The 24820-nt window shown below is 40.4% G+C and overlaps 1 protein-coding gene across 5 annotated transcripts in view; it reads right to left on the bottom strand.

Moving 5' to 3' along the window:
• wnk1b (WNK lysine deficient protein kinase 1b) overlaps window positions 1–24820 on the bottom strand; it is a 58981-nt gene that overhangs the window by 16720 nt on the left and 17441 nt on the right. For 4 of the 5 annotated variants that reach the window (XM_079455247.1, XM_079455248.1, XM_079455246.1 and 1 more), the window contains exons 3-9: window positions 13791–13963; window positions 11624–11844; window positions 9929–10086; window positions 6694–6782; window positions 5585–5804; window positions 5203–5503; window positions 4939–5129 (exon numbers count right to left, since the gene is read on the bottom strand). In XM_079455247.1, the coding sequence (XP_079311373.1) occupies window positions 4939–5129; window positions 5203–5503; window positions 5585–5804; window positions 6694–6782; window positions 9929–10086; window positions 11624–11844; window positions 13791–13963 (1353 nt within the window). Of the gene's footprint in view, window positions 1–472; window positions 1760–4938; window positions 5130–5202; window positions 5504–5584; window positions 5805–6693; window positions 6783–9928; window positions 10087–11623; window positions 11845–13790; window positions 13964–24820 lie in introns of all 5 variants that reach the window. The other variant, XM_079455249.1, reaches the window with a different exon arrangement.

Raw genomic sequence — 24820 nt, forward strand, 5'->3', positions numbered from 1 at the left:
CAAATCAGTTTCATCAAGCCTCATTCTACAAACAAAACAAGCATCTTTTAAAAATCTGATATTACAAACACAAAAACTGTTACATTTTGGTCAACGTGCATAAAACTATTGGTAAGAGGCAACCATGACTTCAGATTTGTATGCAATGTTCAGATATAAAGTTATACGTCATATCTGCACAAACACACAGGTACCATATACAGTACAGCACTATATGAACATACACACAAAATAATACTTACAAAACACACCTAAAATAAAAATCTTTGGAAATAAAATGACAATAAATTGAAGGGGATTTAAAAAGCAGGTTTATGCATATACAGCTCAGTATACCTCCTGAACACACTTCATAGCCCTACAATATGGCTGGAGAGGGTTAAAACCACAACCACGGGACAAAATTCGGGTAACTGAGAAAAAGACAGGGATTGCTAGGGAAAGGCGTACGGGAACGAGTAATTTTAGGTACCAAGGTTGCGCCCAGATGAGACAGGGCAGCCTCGTGGTATGCAAGGTCCGGTTGAAGGGTGGTTTGTCGGCCCCAGGCACTGATGTGCAAGGACGGGATACCAGACGATTCGGAGGCTGGGACGAACAGAAACGTCGGCTGACTGGGTGGGTGTCCGTCACTGATGTTGCTCCCTCCTTCCGTTTTGTAATACAAAGTCTGAGGAATAGACTGAGCGGCGGACGACTCTTGACCTTGGTACAATGGACGAGGGGGAGGTGATAGGAACTCACCAGCATCAGAGGAGGTCATTGAGTCGCTTGATGGCTCGGGGCTATGATCTTTAGGTCCGTGTAGAAGCAGGTTACCAGGGGGGAGAGGCAGTTCTGGGCTGACATAGCTGTACAGTTCTTCAGTGACAGGCTGCAGGCGACCGCACATGCCCACGTTGCTAGCCGCTTCCTCAAGGTTAAGGTCCATGGAGCCGCGGCGGGCTCGGTAGATTCTGGAGGCCAGCATGGCGGGGTCTGTCTGAAGGTTGTGCATGTGGAATTCAAAGGGTTCGGCAGTATGTGCCAACACAGGTGGAGCTGAATGAGGAAACGTGTGAGGTTGATAGCCAGGATCACCAGCACCAATTGCCCCAGTAGGCTGTCCCACAGACAAAGAGCTTGACACGTTCATGGGAGGCAGTTTTAGGACTGGGCTCTGGGTCAAACGCATGTGGCTTTGGACGTGAGGGTGCAGGTAAGCTGTCCCAGGTTGAGGCGGAGCCTCGTAGGCCAAGCTGGCGGCAGCAACCGCCGCCTGCATCTGCTGATGGAAAGTGATGTGGCTCAACGGATGAGCCGTCATCGGGTAGCCACCGTACGACATGGCTTCCAAGTGATCCATTAACGCAGCCTGGTTAAGACTCAACCTCCGGACGACGTTCTCTTGTTCGGCTCTAACGTCCTTGTATCCGTAGCTGGATTCTGAAGGGGGTGGCAGGTGCAGTGGCTCGGCCAGCCTTTGAGCCCCCATTCCTTGCATCACAAACAGAGAAGGTTCAATGCCAGTACCCATGGCCTCCATGCCGGAAAACGGGTGCAAGCTGCTGCCGTAGCTACGGTGGTAGGCAGGCTGGAAGTGTCGCGTGTGGGCCTCCAGGATGGAGGTGCTCTTGCGACGCTGCACGTTGAAACCTTTGGGTGGGCAAGACGGCGGAGGCGAGAACGACACGGGCCGCTCAGGGATGGTGGGGAAAAAGTGAGGGGGCTCAACCAGACCTGAGCCTCCTCCACCGTAGGGCTGACTCACTGACTGCGGCTGCAGTGACAATAACATATAGCATCTTTGTGAGGCAAAGGAAACAGCACAAGTTCACAAAGCAAGAAAAAACAGAAAGAGAAAAAGATGCAATGAGATAACAAGTGAAAAACAGACAATATTCATCCCAACAGTAAAACTGCCTCAACGACAAAAGAATAAGTCAAAAGATGCTTAAAATATGCTCAATGTTTAACAAAAAGAAATGAAAAAACATGAAAGGGACAGATTAACGATTAAATACAGATGAGTCACAGGCTGAAGGGCCTAAGAAACATTTTTACTCGACTGTTGTTCTTTTAAATCTGTATTTAATGTGAACACAGGGCTCCAGCAGAATGAACCAGGGTAACAAAGGTATCCAAAAGAGGTTTTAATGTATGTATATGTATGTCTTCATTCCATCAGGACTGTGTTTAGCTCTTCTATTCTCAAGATTTGTGACACACCATAGCATTAGCATAATGGTTGTTTGTTTCAACCTGAACCTTTGACTCACAAGAAGATAAATCTACTTATACTCATGTTGTGTTACACAACAGCTAATATGTGAAATTGCATTTCCTAGCTTAAAACTATAATTTCTAAGGGAATGACTTAAAGCACATTAGGAAACACCTGTGGGATTTCAATTCTAAAAGTATTTCTGGCCACAATTCAGTAAGTACATGGCACCTTCCAAACTGTTCATAGCACTTTAAAAATGTTCTTTAAAGATGCCTGGTTTATACCCTAGATCATGTTCAGCAGGGGAATCCTGGTTCACTGGGAAACACTAACATACAGGACTGGCAAAGATTGCTGGGAGACTGGCGCGGCGGCGGCGGGTTGGGGCCGAGTGAAGGGGCAGGACGCTCTCCAGGGCTTTGGACAGTCTGTCCGCGAACGTCTCCCCGTCTGGCCTCCCCAGTCGGGGTGAGAGCGGGGCTGATGCGACTGGAGGAGGTGTGGAAGGTGGCTTGGGAGGGCACAACAGAGAGGTGGTAGAAAAGCACGGCACGCAAACAGACATGCTACGACGACGTGGGAGAGGTGGAGGAGGCTGGAGGCAAAGAGGGGAATCGACTATTAACCTCAAAGGAACATAAATTACACAGAAGCTAAAAAAAAAGCTTACTATACGAAAAACAATACAAGACAAATACTAACATATAGAATAAAAATTATAATAATAAAGTCTGAGGTTTCGAGCACAAAAAGGCACACAGAAACTGAACTACAAAGATCAAATGTTGATATAATCTACCATAAAATCTATTGTTAAGTCAGATGAAAACAATACATATGGTTGAATTGATGAGCTATGGGTGACAATACTTTATCAGGTAACATAACTATTTATGCTATGATAAGACTGCATGTAATACAATACCAAAAACTGATGAATCACAGTGGCAGCATAAAGCATTGCTCATCAAACCTGATTTGAGATCAGGTAACATGTTACAAAGAAACTGTGTTAATTTCCAGACAATGGGTATAGGTGACTGCAATGACGCTACTGAGATCAAATCTAATGTCATTGTCAGACTCCAACAGCACTAACAATCTAAAACAGATAAATAACACAGCTGAGGTTAGGAAAGTCCATAAAAGCATCACACTGAGATGTTTTATAACAAAATATGAACATAAAAGATCAAATATGACAACAAATATCACATGGTATAAGAAAACAAATGATAATAAAAAATATCAGTGCTGTGCAGACTTGAGGAATCATCTGAGTTTTACCTTCTCACGCATCATTAAACCAGGTTTTTATAAAGCCTTGTTTGAGTTTAACTAGAAAATTATTTTAAGGAAATAACTAGAGTGAATTTGTATTTGTCCCTGAAGTCATTCAATGCACTTGAAAAATGCAAAAAGACAAACCAATGCAAACTAATTTAAAATGAATGAGTCAGAAATGCATGGGAGAAAGACTCAAGAGAAACAGAAAGTGATGAAGGCCTGCCAGTCTGCACAGCATGATACACTGCTACAGTACTGGCACTGTCTTAAAAAATAATAAAAAGTAAAATGCAAATAAGATGACGAGGAAGCAACAGCTCAAGGCGTGTGGGAATCTGGAATATACTCGACAGTCGAGAGAGAAAACCAGAATGAACAAAGAGATCAGGATGTTTGAAAAGAATCAAACCCGTTTAGTGTGTAGTGGTTATGGCTTTGATTTCCTTTTCTCATGCATCATTCATTTAGTGTCTCGTAAAAAACGACATTCGGTTTCATATAAAAGACAATTCATGCAACCACAACAATTCAAAAGTCAAACATCAATTCAGTCCACATTCTTTCATTCGGTCCACATTCATACAGTATGTTACAATATAATGACTATTGTATGTAAAATCTATTGAATACAACAGTGTTTCATCAGCGTCTAACCTGTGCACAGGAAGTACCATGATGGGATAAACATATATTTACTACATGAATTAAAATGATATTCTATTGTTGTGCAAATGAACGACCTGCAACTTCATGTTGTGTTGTCGATGTCATAATACGCACATTACACAACTAAAGACAGACTAGATTAGTCAATTATCTGATCATTCTGCTCCCAGAGGGCAGCTGCCAAAACTCTGTTCTCAAATGAACTCGTGCACATAGCAACGCATTTGTTGATTTTTAACAATGTCAAAAACAACATTGTTTTGCTGCAAGACTGTGTCTTCGATAACTACTTCTATTTTTTGGTTGCATACTTGAAAGGAAGGTGAGGTTCTGTTTTATAGTGTTCTTGACTTTGTTAAACGGTGCAAAGACTATTTCTGTAGCTCAGCAGGAGTAGCATGGTGCTAGTAACATCACGGTCATTGGTTTGAATCTTAGGGAACACGCAAGTAAAAAACGGAGAAAAATGCTTTTGCACTGTCAGTAACATTGGATTAAAATATCTGCCAAGAGCGTAAATGTAATTACTATACAAATCACATTTTAACCTATCTTCAGTCCACAGAGAATAGAAATGCAGCTGCTTTCTGCGCTTTAACAGATTTGTGGTGTTGAATCTTCCGTGCACTGATCATGGTTTTGGCAGTAAAGCTGTTTCTGGGAAGTTGTAAATTATTTTTTCAGGAATATGCTAGTAGGTGTAAAGCCGCCAAAAGTGGAGTGGTGTGTGAATATTTACGTTTCTTTATAATGAACATACGTCTGTTGAGATGACTTACCATGGCCTGCTGGGGGTACGGGGTGTGCTGCTGGGGAGCCTGAGAGACGGGGGGAAAGGCACTCTGTCCGGGCACCGAGTTGTTGGGTTGTTGGGACGTTGCAGGAGAACCATACGACATGTTGACCTGGCTCAGGTGAGCTTCTGAGAACACAGATGAACCCTGACCACTGTCAAGCGTCCCATCAGCAGCTTGGAAAAGAGACAAGGCTTAGAACTAAGCAGGAAAAGACTGATGGGTCGATGAGTTTGGGATTACACTTACAGGTCATTCCAATTTGTGAGTACTGAAGCTGCTGTTCTGCCTCAAGTTCCTCGCAATCAGGTTGAAGAAGACCTGGAGTGGGAGGCTGGGATCCGCACTGACTCGGAGTACCCTGAGAGCCAGGTGTGTTCTTCAAAGACTCGCTGGAAATCTGCTTCTGCTCTTCCTCCTGTTTGCGTTTCTCTTGCTCGGCTCGTACTTGCTGTCGTTGCTCTCGCTTGCGGTTGATCAAGGCCACGCGATCTCTGATGGCCTTGGCCATGGTTTTGTGGTCGCCTTCGCAAACGTAGCCCGACTCAACCTGTGAAGTGACTTCGTTAACAAAGGTAAAGAAATAAAAGACGCAGATGTGCTCAACCTGCAGCTCATAAAATCAACGCACCATTTCCTGAGCCACATCTTCTGGAACATCCTTGCTGAGGTCGAAGGAGAACTCAATGGCTTCGTTTTCTTTGTATTTGCCTTTTAGTTTCTTGACGTCTTCAATGCGCAGCCAGAGCTTGATGGCGATCACCTCACCGTCGTCCTCCTCGGCCAGCTCAACTCGTACACCTGTCTCCTCCTGGAAGAAGGCATGGTTCAAAAGATCCTTGATAGCATATCTGTCAGGGAAGAAAAGCAGTTTTACCAAACAAGACTAGAGATCTTAACTAGACATCAGCTTTTCCAGTGCTTCATCAGTGGCACATCAGACGTCTTCTCATCTTGCTGTTGACATTCCGTTTGACATTTTCCATTAACGTTTTTTATGTGTCCAAGCATACACAGGACTTTTTAATCTCTTCTTAAAACATTTTATTTTAGGATTGCTTTGACTTGATTATTTGTTTTGGTTGTGATGTTTTACAAAGTGTTGTCATTGTGTGATGTCTTCAGTGAAGCGCTTTGAGAAAGCAACTTTAATGGCGCAACATAAAAATGTATTGTTATTATTATAAGCGATACGCATGAAGGGCTGACAACACGATTAATTAATATACAGGTTTTCCCCACATTCTGTCTTAAAATAAGTGTTGCAAGGTCAGTATTAAAAAGACTATTAGTTAAAATGGAAATTTTGCAGAACCTTGAGGGGTTTAGACCTTGGCGTGTAGGAATAATCGTTTAGGGATTCTCAAAGAACTTTGCACAAAAAACATTTGGCAAAGACTTCTGTTTTCCCAGCGCTGCAAGAATGAAGTTGATTATATAAAGACAGAGATTTTGCTGCCAGTCAAGTGAGATTACAGCCGTTTCATTAAGTGCCGGTTACTGGAATGGTTCCAAAACACTGTGCGAAATAATCTTATCTGCTGCTACTGTGCACATTTCCCACAGCGGACCAGCCACCGTAGCCCCTGATAGACCCTCACATCAGCACGAGTTCAATGCCTCTGAGTGCAGCTGCATACCGACTGCCTCCAAGAACTGAGGTATGACCAGATGAATGAGTTCTACGAATGGCCCGTAGATGTGAGAGTGTGTGAGTGCGTGCACTAGGCACCACCTCACCTTTCATCTTTGTTTTGCCGAATACATCCCTCGATGATCTCTTTCACCTCTGGAATGGCAACCTTGTCAAAGCTGCCAGGCTTAACTCCCTGCAGAGTAAAACACAATCGTTAAATCCACATGTAATTTTTAAAGTGTAAGAAAACACAACACGTCTTTGCAGTTTTTTAAGGACAATGCAAGGGGCGCTTGCCCGTGCAGAAGCAGCTGGAGTAATTCAAAGGTTCTAGTTGGCACAGATGTGATGTTCTGAGTATGTTAGCGTTGTGGCTGCCGTGTTGCTAAGGTATTTTGGGTTGTCACTTGGTGATCAACTTCTGGCCCAAGTTGAAAGAATCTCTAATGGTATTGTGGTCTTTAAATATGGCTCGGCTTATTCAAGATTTGTACCCATTATTGACCGCTTGGAGAAGACATACAATTTGTCTGATAAACTAAATTTATTATTTGTATCATTGGTATAAGTTATCATTCACTTAGCACCACAATTTCTTAAAATTCATCAATATTTACATTGTTTCTGTAACGGACCAGGATAAAGCCATTAGTCAAAATTCTGTTCACTGTCATTCACAAAACATATCTGTTTAGCTAGCAAAACAGATATAGAGCAACCTAACACTTGATGTCCGTCAGATTAAACAGAACACAACTCCGCCATGCGACAAAACCAACATACTACAAATCAATTAACACAAAATAACATGACAAAAGACAAAGTAATATCTTGAAACAGAAATGACCCTTTTAAAATCATCAAAAAGATAAAAGAGCAGTAAAAGAGTCAATGCACCCAACCCGAGACTAAAAAAACAAAACGGACTTACAAGCAAATTCTGGAACACTGGGTGCCTCACAAAGAGATCTGCTTCGACTATTTACCAAACCTTGGCATCGCCTCCTTATAAGTCTGCACCCTACCTCAAATTCCATGGCCAAACTAAATTAAGAAAGACGAAGTATCTAATCGAATCAAGCGAGAAAGGCAAAGTATTCCGATAACAAGGTGATTTAAAAGGCCTGTTGCTAATGCCGAGTAAATGGGTCCCCATAAAGCCGGATACATGATGTTCCCTGCTGTTGTCCAAGTTAACAAAAGCGGAAAATTAGAAGCAATCATATCGTATTTTAACAAAGCAAAGAGAGGAGGGCTCTTGGAACAGTTGGGGTGGATGTTAAAAGGGAACAAAAGTAATCTTAAACTTTGCTCTGTTCAACTTCATAAGTGTTCCCATGCATATACATACTAAAGAATATTACTGTCTGCTCAAATTCTCTTTGTGGTAACGTGCCATAATTGCATCTTTAAAGCGAAAGCATGACATTATATTCTCACCCCTATTTATTAAAATGGGCTGTTAGGGTGTTGCTATGGTGGATGGTTTCTTACTAGGCCATACTGTAGATATACTTTGGCTGGAAAAAGCACCAATACTGACTTTTATCAAATTGTCAGTTTGTGAGCGCCTTCAAAAGTTTATCACTTAGTTCATCACAAAAAAGGGTTAACGTGTAGACATGGATAAGCACAGTGCCATCACAAAAGCATCAACAAACATTCACGCCAAAAACAACAAATATCTGACATCACTATTCACGTTCAATAAGTTGTCTTATAAATAAACAGGAACACTTTCTGTAGCTGTTTACTCTGGCTTCATCTCTGAACTCTTTAGTTGAATTACCCAATAATAAAAAAGAACATATGCCAGCCAGTGTAACTTCACATCAGTGAAACTTTCAGATTAGAAATGCATGCCTTGATCGAGAGAAGAAATCTGAATGGTTTTGTCGTAATGAAAGCTCTGTTTACACAGAGGCTGAAATGGAGAAAAGCAGTCACACAGCTGTTTGCGGTGGTAACCTCGGGGTCTGACGGGCTTAAAACTCTCTGATTGCATAAATCTTCAATTCTCCCAGAAAACTCAGCGATTGGATTTCAAGAGATTGAACAAGCCGTTAGCTTTCCTGACGAGTGAATAAGGCCAAAAAGGCAAAATCTAGGAAGTGCTTTGCACTTTCTTAAGCCAACAGGGGGATAGGATAACCAATACGGCTACTTTTACACATGCCAGAAATGGCAAACAATGCTATTCTACTTTTTTGATTAAAACACTCCAGAGAATGCCTTTTTATTTGCAAACGTAAATTAGTAGCAGATCATTCTTAGATAAAACTTTAAAAGAATGCCAGATTAAATTTTAGACAATTATTATTGTTTTAGGATTAAACATAGAAGTCACTATTGTTTTATTCCTAAATCCAGTTTTATTTAAGTATTTTAAAATGCCTTATTCTATTCTGACAACGTTTAACTGGCAAACTACTGATCAGATTTTCAACCCCCAGTATCATGTGATCGTCCTATTGACCTGAAGGAAAACAAACAAACTCATGACTGTCCCTCCCCTCTTCTTCCTCTCTGCCAATCATATTAAAGGCCATCTATAAGGGGAAAGAATAACATTTTGAAACCGAAGCAACACAATGGTGGACTTGCATATACCCCTCAGGGTCATGCAGTGTAATTGTTCTCTGACTGAGGCATCGTCCATCTATAAATATCTGTAATGACGATTACATCACAATGGCTTAAAAGAGCTCAGTAATAAAGAAATCTTAGACGTGAAATTAAACCAAACATTTAAGCCGGAGCATGCAATTGTTGGGATCGAGGCTGTGACTTTTTGGAAAAGTGAACACAAGCTGATATCAGTAATTGACTGATTCAATCAAAGACTATTATATATTTAAAGCTTTTTATTTGTTATCTTAACTTTAGGTTTGCCTCTATCCATTGCTAAACAAAAAAAAGAAAATAAAGGGCTGGTAATAACTCACAATGCCTACGTGTAGGTTTAATAAAGTTTGAATCAAACCCTACATTTTTTAAAATGCAAGTATTTAATGTTGATATATACAATTGATTTATACCGTTGTCATGATCGTAGCGCCGACCACTAGAGAAGGAATAATGGACGGCTGTCATAGTTGGTTTGTTGCATAATCTTATACATAGTGAGACGCCTAAAGGTTTTAGTGTGCACAAAGAACACGCTTCTTTTATTGATTTATTTCCTAAGCAGAAGCTTGAGTGGGTGTAATGACAGAAATGAGAGCTGGTTAAGTTTACAGCAGATGGAAACAGAGATAAATCTAAAGTCCCCTACAGACAGATTGCAGGGCGAGTAAAAAGGTTCAGAGAGAAAGTGATGAGAAGTGCGAGGATACTCACGCTGGTGACCCGGCGATAGATTTGAGCGGGGTTCTGACACTCGGAGTAAGGGTACTCAGAGGTCGCCATCTCCAACATGCACATCCCGAAGGCGTACACGTCCACCAATTCGTCGTACTTTTCCTCATACATCTCAGGCGCCATGAACTCAGGGGTACCTTAAATCAAAAGAACCATTCAGAACTCTCACAGCCTGAGATCTGTACTCACCCCAGCAGGGCCGGGGAGAGGAAGGGAGAGAGGAAGAGAAGAACCGGGCTGTTGCTCCGTATCGTCCCTGAGAGGAGAAAAGAGGGGGAGCAAAAGATATGGAGAAGAGGGGAAAAAAATAAAACAAAAAAAAGAGGAAGGGGAAAACTGGCCTCAGTTATTTCGCAGGGAAAGAATCCACTGTTTTTCTTTGCAAGGCCTTTAGGTGGGTTTATTGAGGTTGGTCAGACTAGTGCACAAAGCAGTTACTGCAAAAAAGGAAGTTGATTCAAGTCAGATTCACGTGTTAGGGAAGTACAGCCTACTTTAAAAGATGACAGCGATGGGCTTTTCGAAACCATGTTTACCTTTACAACACAGTCGAGCCACCGACACCTAAAATGAGATGGCAGCGGCTAGCTATGGAACTTGATCCATGTCAACAAGACAGTTATGGAAAACACATGACAGACTCACCTTTCTACCAGCCTGTAATGAGTGAAGGTTAAGCAGGTTAAAAGCACAGAGCAAGCCCATAGCTAGCGTGTTGTGCACTAGCTTGCGTTCAAAGGCCTCGCACAGAAAAACACGTTAAACTGTCGATCCATATTTGAATTATTTCCGTTTTTGTGCCAAGTTGCTTGTTGACTTACCACTTACTCGTGAGCCATTTTTAGTATACTTACTGTTTGAACTGCAGGACATTAATAATCCATACAGTGGGGTGAGACCAGCTCTACAGTTGAGAATATAGCCCTACAGTTTAAGGGAAACAATTCTCAAAACCAGGGATACAAACTAAAACAATAAATGGAAAGAAGTCATTTTGGGGAGAGAAGGGATCCAGAAATAAATGTATTACAATATCTAAACCATCAGAAATAAAGGAGGGAAAAATCTGAGGAGGCCAACAGGAAAACCTTTGGAAAAATATGTTAGACATTACAGGCAGCAATAGAATCTCTAGGCTTTTAATAATTATACACCACAGGTTCCAAACCGAAGGGTTTTTCTGTTTGTGAAAGTCCCCATGTCTGACTAACAAACAAAACGTTATACACCGTGAGGCTTCATTGGTATTCTTGAGGCATATAATGACTCTGAACACATGAAGCTTTATGGAAGGGGTTTTCGTGTTTGCATTTACAGGCAAATTAGACATTACTAGTTGCAATTACTGGCTTCAGGTGGGAAACAGCAGGATCTAAAGGTGTTCCCAGAGTTTATTCGAAGTCCCTTTGGCTTTCCCCCATCTCCACCCTTTAATAAAACCAAAGCCCTCGGTTGCCAGGAAATCTGTGGTCTAAGGTGGACCGTGTAGCTCAGAGCTACAGCATGCCTTACATATTTCATCATAACTGATTGCCAAGTACATTTCCAAAGCCCCACCTTCCCATATCAACTTGACACCTCATCGAACAACACAAGCAGTGACATGAAACACATTGAATTTTAAACACTTGGGAGGTGGGGAGAGAAATAGAAGAGTCGGTAACGCTGTCGTACCTATGACACTTTTAGCAAATGAAGAGCGCTTGAGGGTGGCTAAGCCCAGATCCCCAATCTTAACAGATCCAGTGGGGCCGGTGATGAAGATGTTGTCACATTTAAGGTCCCGGTGGATGATGGGAGGCGCCCTGGTGTGTAGGAAGTGGAGGCCCTTTAAGATCTGTCGGCACCAGCTCCGCAATACTTTTATCTTCATCACCTTGAAGCGCTTGAGATACCTGAGCACAGAGAGATTAGAGAAGATTACACCAGTTCATGTGGAGTTCAAGGAGTTATTGAAGAGTTAACCAATCAACCAAAACTATTTCTTCAGGGAAAAACAAAACCAGTAGCATCTCTGGTCTTGAGGTCCTGTTATAAACAAATACAAATATTACAAACTTCTACTAAAAAAAGGTCCAGAGAGTATAATTAATTACATCAAATTACTAATGTGCTTTAAATGACACTGTATTTTTATCTAAACAACTTGCAGGAAGGCCAGGACAAGTGAGATGACAGCATGTGATGATGGCAGTCTACCGCAGCCCTTTCATTAGATTAGCTCGCCCTTATCAAATATTTTGGAGCCGAGCCATAGCCAGGCTTTATCCTTGTAATCCTCATTACAACAATCTACTCCGTTCAGGCACAACACCAGGGGTAGATGGGTACCGATTATCCCATAATGCCCTGGGGGAGATGGAAGATGGGCACAAACCCGCATGGAACAAGAAACATTGACTCTTTTGTTTATAATGTGACATACATTTCAATCTGGTGCACAACTTCTCTAAGCCAACCAACCTGTTTGTCTTGGAAAAAAACCCACACACAATGCAAAAACATACGTTCACAAAGGTAGAGGTTACAGGTATGCACGCCAAAGTGAAATTTGCTGAATGTCTTGCATTTCCACTACTGAAAAATTACACCTTTGCTCATCCCATAATAAACACATTAAAAGTGGTTGAATTATTTTAGCTCATTAAGAAAAACATCCGTAGGCAGGGTTAAAATATAACTGGTTTTGCAGATGAATGACAAAGCCCGGCTGTAAGGGATGTAGTTAAAGTTTTTATGTAAACATCCATAGTTTGCTTAATAAAAATGCCCTTGAAGCAGCACTTTGCCCAACGGGATATGGGTGGTGAGGTAACAGGGTGTTTTGATGATTCCTGGCAGGTGATTGACAGGTGGGAATGGAGCCAAGGGTAAGTCCCGGAGCGATATTCAGAGAACAACAAAGCACAAAATTGTCTCATCACTCAACACACCCAATGGCTCCAAGTGCGACCCAATTGTCTGTTCTCCACTTTTTCAATAACGTGAAAGACGCATTTTAACGTATTGTGTCCTTGGTTATTGACAAAGCATGAGGTCCAAAACACATGCACAAAAACGCCTCAAGCATTGCAAAACTAAACATTATATGCATTTGCACTTAGAAACATTTATGTATTAGCGTAAACAGTTTTTGGGTCATGGGGGAGCAACAGTTTGAAGAATCTTAAACTTGTTAAAATCTTCTGTACATGAAAAGTAGCATCAAGTGTAAAGGGGTGGTGCAACGGTGTCTCATGCATTCTTATATATCTTTTATGACATTTATCTAATAAGATAAATATAGAATATATTTTATATATCATCCTCTCAGGTACCAGAATGTTTATGTGGATGTACAAGTATGTGTGTGTGTGAACATCCACAGGAGGGGGCTGCTGATCCAGCGTGTGGTCTTCTTACAGTAACTCCAGCATTTGGTCGGTGGGCTGGACCAATACTGCATGTCTCATATGGAGGTGACAAGCCACTCTTCCCAGCGATCACACTGGTAACACTTCTATCTAAATCGCTCTATTGTGACTTTGTGTTTTGTATGAGATAATCACGCCCCCTCTCTACTGATGGTAATGGACATGAGGCTACTGAAAAGCATGTCTGCAAAGAGAGTCTTGTTGCATTTCAACCTACTGAATGAGATATTCACAGCTAAACATGTAAACTGCACAGACACAACAGACCGGCTACAAATAATACATTCAATAGTTGCTGTTGAGACAACAATAAAACTGTGATTTCGAGAATTTAGACAAAATAATTACGTAATAAGATGCAAACAACAATACAATAGAGTACAAGCCTATGGCTGCAATATACAGTATATATATATATATACACTCACGTTTTTAGGGTTCCTGATGTCATGAGCTCTGTCACCAGCACGATACACTTGCGACCTTTGGAAGGTGATTCCCACGAGTCGTAGAAACGCACAATGTTTGGGTGCTGCAGCCCTTTCAACATGCCGGCCTCTTCTTTAAACCTCTGCCGTTCCGATTTCGACAGCTTTCGATCCTGAAAATGGAAAAAACAAACAACTTTTAGTTGCCTGCCCTGTGTAGACGAACTGAAATTGATGGAATTTCACAGCGATTTATTGGATTTTAATGGGTGCAACACTGATTAAACTCAGGAGTTCGCATGGGATAAGCGTTACAAATGTGATTTAAATTAGCTGTAATGACTTCATGTAAAACCACAGTGGCTCATGAGGGAATCGGAGTGGATCCACTCAACTTAAAGTAATCCGATTCCAGATTCCTGTCAGAGCTCCAGCAAAGAACCCCCATAGACAAAGCAGAAAGGACAGAAGAGGACTCATCTAGTTTAAACAGAGTGTTCCCCTTATCCTGTGCTAAATCCTAGTCAAGACCACACACAAACACACACACACAAATGCAGCAAAAGAATAGAAATAAAATCCCGCTGCAACTAGTTCAGCATGACTGGCCATGAAAAACGACACTACATCATCTTCCCCCACTGTCTAACCCAGCCAAATAAATTCCTCTGATATTCTATCCTGGGACCGTGACCTCTTCAATCAGAACTTCGTCAGGACGAGAGGATTGTTGAAATGAACGCACCTCCCTGCTTGTGAGGGTATCCAGTGTTAGTTTTGCGAGTCAGAGCGCTGACGTCATTTCCTTTAAGGCCAGACGGAGCAAGCCCTTATCAGCAGTTTAAACAGTGTGCACAAGCCTGAACATTAATAACCATTATGATTGCCACAGCAACTGACAGTTATGAATAATACGGCCCAATTCATGTGCATTATGTGACTGTTAACTGCAATCTTTTGAGTTCAGTCGTGCCCTGCAAACCTGCTGGAAGACTGCTATGTGCATCTTATAAAAGCTACGGTTCTGTGTATGTGCAAATCTATCGATTCGCAGGCCTACTGCTACCAGTTCAGATATCAGTTTCTCTGTCTGGTCAATGATGCGCTGCCGTTCCAGAATGCTGACAGTTGCATTCTATTGCTACATTAATGCAGACACTGTCGTTCATTTTCCAAATGCACCAAAACCTGTACTAGCAGCAGGCATCTGCAAACCATTAAGTACCAGTAATCCCAAAGGATAGAGAGAGAGAGAGAGAGAGAGAGTTAATGGTATTGACTGAGATGAGTGCTATGGGAGATGAAAGAAAATGTGATGGGATCAGAGTGAGAAAAACAACATCTAATCTAAAAGAAATGAATAATTTCAAAATATCTTGTAGCCTTGATAACAAATCTCACTACTTGAGTGGGCAATAAAGTTGAAGCCGACTTGCTATTGTTCAGGTTTTTGGCTATAAAATGTTGACAGTTTGTTGGCGCTTTAGCTCATTGGTTAGCGCTCCAGTCATGTATGAGCTTGTTGGCTCACGGGGACCAGGTTCGAGTCCGACCCGGGTCATGTCCCGATCCTACACCTCTTCTCTCGCCCTCATGCTCCTGTCTGCTTCAACTATCCTACATATACATAAAGCCCCTCAAAAATGTATAATTACATTTTTGAAGGTTTAACTTAAATCGCTCCGAAGGAATCTCTTCTAACCGTTTATTTGCCATGACAGTAACTGACTTGAAATGGATAACTAGATAGATGGATAATCTATCTAGTGGATAATAGAAAGAAAGATGTCTTCTACAGCATGCAGGGGATTCCAGCTTTTGATAGACTTAATTGTAGTCGGGGTGCAAGGAAAAAAATAAAAAGCCCATTGATTGCTTATTTAAATTGAGTTTTGGTGTTGGTCCTATATAACCACAGATAAGATAAGCGAGTCTGAGGGAGTTGGCGAGTGAGAGAGAGAAGGGAAAGTGATTTGTTTTACTTTGGTACCTCATGTACACTTGTCTTAGCAAACTGCAGGTGTCACTTTTAGCACTCTGAATCTCAAAATAAAAATGCAGGTGAATGCGCTCTTCTCAATCATGTAATATGCTAATTATACGGGTTTGGTTACGAGAGTAAACACAGGGTAAAAACAACAAAGGTTCAGTTACATAAATCATCATCAAGTGGATGAGGAAAGCAAATAAACAAACAAACGTTTTTTCTCTCTTTTCTAGTTACGTTAAGGTGGCTGTCATCTGTTAAGAAGGTAGAACATTGTAGTAGTTTCTTCTAGTTTTTAAAACGTTTATTATACTAAAGTCACCAATGAACCATTCAAGATGTCAAGAATTAAAACAGGACATTACATTACGATTTCCATTTTCCACACTTCATTAAGTTATTAAAAAGCATTCAACTGTGCTAAGATAACAAGAAAGCTTTTCGCAGTTGCTAATTAACACATCTGAATAATTCCTTGAGGACCACTTGATAGTGTTTTCTTAGTAAACTGCAGTGATGGCGCTGAATCGAGGCTTCAACAATTTTAACATTATTTCAAAAAACTGTTTTAGATAATGATTTAAAGAATACTTTGATATTATTGTATTAGGTTGTACCCTTTTTTAGATAACGTTTCATGTCTTCTACCCATATAAAAATATGTAAAGTAAGCAGTAATTTTCTGTTTCGAACACAGATGGCGACAGCGAGGCAAACGTTTCACATTTCTTTGTTAATTATATTTTTTTAAATTTTATATAATTGAAATGCTACCTTGAAAGAAATATCAACTTAACTTGTCAACAAAAACATTTCAAACCTTTGAAAGATACTATATGTGGGTGTACAAAAAGTGCCCTTATCGATTAACTAAGTCATCGGGTCAGCAAGCCCCCCCATCTCTCTCTGCTTAGCCAGTCACATGACCTTGTGCAGTTCAATGAACAATCAGCAGTTTACTCGTGTCTGCCGCACAAAAAAATCCAGGTCTACACCTCTGCCCTGGCGTGAGATAAACATGACTGTGGTGCCCTCCATCTGTAAACAGCACAGAAAAACAGTAATCAGATACAGCAACACGACTTTCTAGAACTGTCACCCCGGCTCCTTTCTGAGAAAATAAGCCTCATGCTAATGCAATAATGATAATGATACCATGCCAACATGCTCTGCCCTAGTCCAAGTCTTTTTTACAGCCCTGCTTTCTAACTAAACAGTACAGGAACACACGTCTGGAGCACAACTCAAAAAGCAAATTGCTTTTGTTAAAATGCCGTCAATTCAGGTTGGAGTCGATTACGTAACAGACGACCCAAATACCCAGAATCCCCTAGATGTGGTTGGAATAAGATGAAAATCTGTTTCGACCATACTGAAAGATGCAGTAACAACAATATTATGATCAAAGTAATTTCAATCGCTGGATCAATCTGCAAGGCAAGCTGAGAAAGAGTCAGCTGTAGCTACCTCTGAATAACAGCACACTAAAACAACCCCTGAGATTTGCATTTGTATAAAGGCAAATAAAACGAATTGGCATTGACTCATTCTAGCAGGTTGTAATGCCAGTAGGGAATGAAGCAAGCGGCAGATCAAAGCTAAAAGAGATAAGAGCCGCTGTCTGTTTGTATTTGCTTGTAGCTCAACAGTTCAGAGATAGACCTGGAGGCTCCCTGAGCTATGTAATGGTTAAAACATTTCACAAGTCGGGCGATACCTGGGTGCAGCGATACTTTACTGAAGCCACAATATTTATATTTCCAGTAGGCTTTGAGAAATGCATATCACCCAATTCATATCGATGCAGAATGCATTTGAAGCACTGGACGTCTACCAGGCTACGAATGGATCTAATGATTCGCATCGGGCCGTGAATGCACCCTGAGAAGCAGGCCCGGGCGGTCCTTAATACAGCAAGGGCAACATCCCAAAGTTTACCGAACGAACAGCTGCTTCGCATGTGCATCTCATCCATCCCTCTATTACATCCAATAGAACAGTCATGCCTTGTTCGTAATAGGCTAACAGCACAGTGAAGACCACATCCTCAGTTGCGCACGTACTGTAATATGTCACATCTGTCCAATCCTCTGGCAGAAAAGAGAAAAAGAACGAAAGAGGGGAAGAAAACTGGCTTCGGGCCTTGGTTTCTAGGAACACAAATGCATATCTGTGACAGTACTTTTCCACAATAATGGGACCCAAATGGCAGAACCTTGTTCTGGGCCTCTTGTTTAACAGCTGAGCCAAGCAGAGTGTAAAGCAAGTATGCGTTTATTTGTTTTGATGTGTGTGTGTTGCTAACAGTGGTGGAAACCTGGTTCTGCAAGAACAAAAACATATTCTACGATTTAAGCTATGCGAGCTTTATCTCAGACATTTCTAGGTTCAAAATAAGTGATGAACTTTTTGTGAAATACAGTGCATACTTGAATTACTTCAGAGGAACTAAAGCTATAATAAACCTGGTAAGTTCATTTTTTTACTTTACTAGATAGCAACCTACATGAGCAACAGTAAGTGTAGGAATGTACACATTAAGCATGTACAATAGGAATGCACTGGCCAAGCACTCCTGCGTACTACATAGCGAACGTACCGACCTCGGTCTAGCAATTATGAAGTTAAGCTTTATTATTCGCTGGTGTAATTGCAGTACTTCCTGAAGTGGACGTGAAGCTGTCTTAGCAGCATGCAAAGCACTTAGTGGGAGTTAATGGAAAGACAAAGAATATGCTCTCAAGGGGGACCTCATGCTCTCTTTGGCGGATTCCTATTTCACAAACACAGGCGCCAGTCAACCGCTGATACTAAAAATACCGTTCACCCTTCCCTTGCTCATTCATTGTTGGTTTGGGCATCTAGGAGACATCAAATATTTAAAAAGTCTTAAAATGTGCACTCACACATACTTGTCAAAAAAAGGAATCGTAGCGAAACACTTCAAAATCTGGCTCCATTATGGACAGCTTACAGTAGCTGTTGGTATGTGCTGATAACTATATAAGTGGCCCGGTCTGATGGACATACTCGGTCACATGACTACTTGAAAGCCTCCATTCCATTTCCCTGCAGCACTTAGCAATGGCCATTACAAGAGTTTAACACATCAAAACAAATATGACCACATCCTTCTGGCAGAAACGTCTTGCCTTTGTTTTGCATATTGCTTTAATAAAGTAGAAAGCAAGCATGGGGCCTTCTGGCCCTTTATGAGAGCCGAACAGAGGGTTGCAGGCTGATCATGGGTTTAAATCAACCCCACAGTTCCACAGATTAACAGTATAGCCAAATGACTTCTCTCATGACTGCTGAAATCTAGCATTGTAAACATCATAAGACTTGACCCTGAATCAATGTAATGCCCTCTTTTCCATTATCAATGTTTAAGCTGCAATCAGTTTCCAGCAGTTTTAAAAAAAGATCCAGAAAGAAAAAACAAGTGTCAGATGGCTGAAGGCAAATACAGGATTCCTTTTTTTGCTATTTGTTTTCATCAAGTTGACGCTCTACTTAGAAAAAAGAATGACGAGGTTGATATTCTCGAAAATGTTTACCGAGTCTCTTACTCCAGTCACATGAAACATGGGTCACCGGTTCAAATTTCCCAACCGAGCACAGCTCATGCCTGCTCATTAAGTAAAGATAACCGTTTAGGATGACCCCGTGCCTTCTCTTACATTAGTTATCCCAAATGTGTTTTAGTAAATGTGCTTGCTCCTTACCGCTACATTGAGAACCGCAGGGTGATTTAAACTACAAACCATTATCTTGGTGCCAACTATAGTTAAATAGGTACAGTTAAAGACATCTGGGATCTCCAAGTGAGTGTGGCATGCAATGATTTCTTTGCTCCACAAGCAGTGCTGTTGATAAGCTCCTATGGAGAACATTTGTAGCGGTCCTGATGTCTTGAACAAGTTTTCAGAAGCAAGATGATAGAGGAAATGAGAAAGGAAATGTGCACTAGTCAGGCGTCTGCTTTGAATGCAGGCAAACAGTTGTTCCTCTCATAACATAAGACTTACTGGAAAACCAAGACAGCTTCTTATAGATCTAAAGTAGGCATATACTGTTAGACTCAAATTAGTTAAGGTAAACTAAAATTTGATTTTCTTTCCCTCAAACCCAGATTTCTCATCAATGAGCACTTAAAAAGTTACTCATAAGCAAGCCCATATGTTTTGTGTGACCTCATTTTTGGGAAATGCAGTTCGCCACCCCACGGGGTTGCTTTGGGGCCTGTGGAAAGCATGATGCATATAATTCTGTTATCTTCTTAAGATCATTTCAGTAGAATTCATGGGAGATAAACAGAGATAAAGGTAGGGAGGAACCAGGTGTTCAGCCTCTGGCGTACCATATAACTGCAACATATTCTTATAACCGACTAGTCTATGGGTTCTTTGAACAATTCAACTAGTGTGAGTCACAGCCCTTAACTAGGCGAGTTTAGGGTCATGACAACAGACAAAGATCAGAAGTGTAACCTTTCATTAGAATAACTGACAATTATTCACCAAATAAACAGACTTATACTTGAAACATCACGGTTCTCACAAAAACAGATTATAATGGGTGTATTGCTTACAGCAAGCAATTTGCATTTCAACAGTATAAAATCAAATTCTCAAATCTTCATTAAGTCCTAGTGAAGCCCTTTAACTAGGTTAAGGGTAAATCTTTAATATTTACTGATCAATCAGATTTCAGATGGATAATCTATCTATACATTACCTAAATATAACTTTCTATTATTTAATACATGATGGCTCTCGGTAAAAAAGTATTAATAACCATGATCATTGTTCCCGGCAGGCAATTTGCATTCTGACAGTAATTGAAGTACTTTCATGGCTATAATGACACCATTTTGAAGATCTGAAATTATGGGTATAATCTTTATAAATTTGCATTCACCCATGTAACACACGCATTCTTCCGTGTCGTCTTTGGATGGGGCTTTATTGGGTTTTACAGGGTCTGAATAATGTATGTAATCTGCTTTCAAATTGCATTAAATAAAACCTGAATTATGAACATAACTAAATTTTATTCATAAACGCAAAAGCAAATATGACGATACTTAAAAACACGGCGTTAAACGTAACTTCAAAACATTGTCTAAAATATATAAAATGTTAAAAAGTTAAACTTCACAAAACAACTATACCAATACTAAAAATTAACTAGTCAGATGGTTTACCGTGGCTTCAGCAAAATTCACCAGTTTACCGGTTTCCATTATCCAAAGGCATTTGCATCAAACCTTAAGAGGTTTCCAACTCAACCAGACCTGCGTTGTCATTTGTAAGTGATATAATTTCCCTCAATACTATTATTCAAATAAGGCCAATAAACCTTTCAAAGAGCATTAAGTATTTCATGGGCAGAGCGCTGTCATTCCAAAGGTGTAAGAGCCAAACACAACACACGTTGGCCTCATATAGCGCTATTAATAAACCAAGAACAATACAAAAGAATGCAACAAGAAAAGAAAGACAGATTGAGATCAGAAGAGACAAAATAAGGCCCTTTCATGGTCTCGCTCTCAACCAGATTCATGTGTCCTCGATCACGGTGTGGCCAGCTATGTGGGTCAGAGGACAGTCAGCACATCTCTCTGCCTGTCACGGCTCTGAGCTGTGAGGTCAGGGGGTGATGAGCTCTCGGACAGAGCGGTGCACACAGCAGGCCAGTGTCAACCAGAGACAGGCACCATTGTTCTGCAGGCAGACCAGATATGTGCTGAAGACCTGCATGCAGTTGCGCACAATGGTCCTCGTTGGATTCTGGATTTTCTCTACCCTGTTCCCCATGCCTAGGGATGTTTATATTGAACATTTAACCCTTAACCGTTAGTAAACACTTTGACCGATTAATACTATCAGTTAAACGATTTAAAAGGTAAAGTTAAATAATAATGTAATAATGTTTTTAAATAACTATTAAAGCATACATGTTTTGAGTTGTCTGTATGGTGTAGAAGATTGTGTGCTGTATACGAAAACTCTGACGGAAATAAACTTTGCCGGTTCTTCTGTGTTTTCGTTTTGTAATAATTGATATTCTAATTATTCAAGTTATTTTCTTGCCTTTTAATGTCATGCTTTGGATTTATATTATTTTAGTTTACTCCATTGTACAAAATGCTGCAGGTTTGTGAAAATGTGATAATATGTGAATGCAGGAGCTGTTGTTGATCTATTTGTTATTCTGCTGCTTGCATGTTAAAATAAATCTGTGACATTTTTAACATTGGATGTTGAATGCAAAGGCTCTTGCGGAGGACAAACGTGACCTGCGGAGGACGCCTTTGAAATGAGACGCAGGCACGCAGTGCATGTATTTTTATTTAATTCCAATTTAATATTAAAATCTTATCAGTTAAGGGTTAATGTTCAGATAACGAGTGTTGGTTCTCGGTTACGGTAATTAACCGAAATGAGCATCCCTACCCATGCCTCAATCCATCTTTCTTTGAAATGAAACTAGTCATTAGTCAGGGGTGTGTGACAGTGGCAATTTTCCATGAGGTTTGTACATTAAAATGTTTTCGATGATGCCGCTAATAAATCAAAGCTGGGGGCGGAGGATGCCAGAAACTTGCTGAAAAGCCTTTAAAACTGCTTTGACAAACTACAAATCTTTTAGAAAATTAGGATGAATGGTAAAAGCTTTCCGGTGGTATTTCGATGCTTCATAGTCCAAGATATTAGGTCATACCTTGGCATTTCAAAGAAAATTAGTAAAATATCACAAATGAGAGATTTCCAGAACATTTTAAATCCCATAATCCTATGATCACCGGGGGAATGCGATGGCTAATCTTCGTATTGAACTGTAGCCGCTCTGATCCATGACAAAGCAGTTTTAATCAATAAAATGGTTTATTTTTTATTTATCACAAACAATCCCCTTGTGAGACAATGGTGTTCTTGTTTTGCTATGCAACAAATCATTAACATTACTTAAAGTTTTAGAATGACATTTACTAAATTGTAAACTGTTCTCAGACAGTTATTACTGGCATGGTGTAGGGCAATTCCCTTTCCAGAAATATGAAATCTAGAGTAAACCAAGGCTAGACAGACTAAAACATTACATCACCTGGTTCCAGTTACATAGTAAACCCAATTGTTCAACTGCCTAGCAAAGTACCACCACATCTGGGGCTGCGTATCGATTCTGATGTTCCGATTCGATTTGGATTAACAAGCTCTTGATTGAACGATTATAGATTTAATACAAATTATGTATATATATATATATATTTCTAAATATCATATTACAATGGGGAAATAAAAAAAACGAAATGCCACCAAACTGTTTATTAAACTTTAAACACACTTGGGTATATTGAAACAGAGCAGGTTATTTTACATTTAAGATACAGCATAACAAACTAAATTTCACAATTATCTGTAAAGAGGGGCTGAAATCATATGAACCTCTCCCTTTTCCGCCATGTTGTGAATAAACGATACGCACCCTGTTGTAACATCCACCCGTTGTAAAAGTTAAAGTGACATCTAGTGGATAGTAGTCCCGTTAATGAAGGTTCAGTGCTTGAGGAAATACGAAAGAGTCACAGCTTTCCATCACATCTATTTTCTTCCTTAAAAGTCAAAATGTGGGATGGTCCATACGGGCAAGGTCAGAGACTGTACCCCAAAAATGGCAACACCAGTTACTCATGACCACCCCATGACGGCTGTTAATAAACAATTCCCACAAGGATTACCACTAGCCATTTCATTTACTACATTTGTGATCCCTCATCTGTTCTCTAAACTTTGTTCCAATGGGTCAGATACCATTACCTGGCATGTGATCAGCCAAGGACAAAAAAGAAGACTGCACTCTTTTACTAATTAAATATTACTAATTAAATTAAACTATATTTAATAAAGTAGGTTGATGCTTTGTGCAAATATTATGTCAAAAAACATGGCATTAACCAGTCCCTCCAGTTTTCCGCGATCGCAGCATATTTTGCAAAATCAACAAAATGTCGCATTTATGTGCAATTCTGCATAATTTGTCATTTCACCGCAAAATGATTGCAAAAAAGGATATCTCACATAAATAAAGTAAAATCTAATTAGGTCTAATATGATTGATTAATGCCTGTTGCCTGTCCCACACGTGAGTGAATGATGTGAGTGAACCTTTCTTACCTTCAGTCTCACATACGGGCGAAGGACCGGGTGAAGCAATAACCTGATGTTACAGGGTAATTTAGTGGAGCAAAACTGGTTTGTAGTCCTTGTTATCTCAAAATCAAAGTGTCTACTTTTAACTACCATTAGCGGGAGCAAAGATTTGCGCATACAGTCTGACGTAATAAAGGTGTCTCCAAACACTGCATGTTACGGTTTCAGTTCATTTAAATTAATGCATTCAGTAGAAACTTCAATGCATTTAAATATAGACAATGACTAGATCGGCCATTTGTATCAAGCCATTAAATTGCGGAATGGCCTATTTTATGTTATAATGTCTCTATGTTATAATGTGAAAGCATATCATACAGACATCTCAACTTCCAGACTCAGGATTTTCCTTTACGTTACAAACACGCTTTTTGGAGTACCAAAACAGCTGTGTTTGGCGTCTATTTTTCACGGACTCTCCGGATACATAAAGTTAAATCATTATACCATGTTCTGAATAAAGCGGTCGATCTGCATTTATTAAAAGCATGTTAGTGACACTTTTGTCAGCAAACTTTACCATAAATAATAATATGTCGGTCAGGCTCTTTCCCTACAGAGACAAAATGTAAGATATATCTAGGCCCACTCACAATTAAAACCGCAGTAACATCTAAAACATCTAGAGAGCTTGTCATAATCCACATCGACCCTTGGGGAGATATAAAAGACTAAAGCAGGTCTTTTGTACTTTGCTCTGTACACCTCCGCACTCTTAAAAGCCTCTTTACAGTGCAGCACATGCGCCCCCTCAATTATACAGGGATTAGCTCATTGCATGATGGGAAAAAAATGCTTTTGTGCTTCAGCGTCCTGAGTGCTTTAAA

Source organism: Barbatula barbatula, assembly GCF_947034865.1.
Source record: "Barbatula barbatula genome assembly, chromosome: 4".
In the NCBI taxonomy this organism is placed as follows: Eukaryota; Metazoa; Chordata; class Actinopteri; order Cypriniformes; family Nemacheilidae; genus Barbatula; species Barbatula barbatula.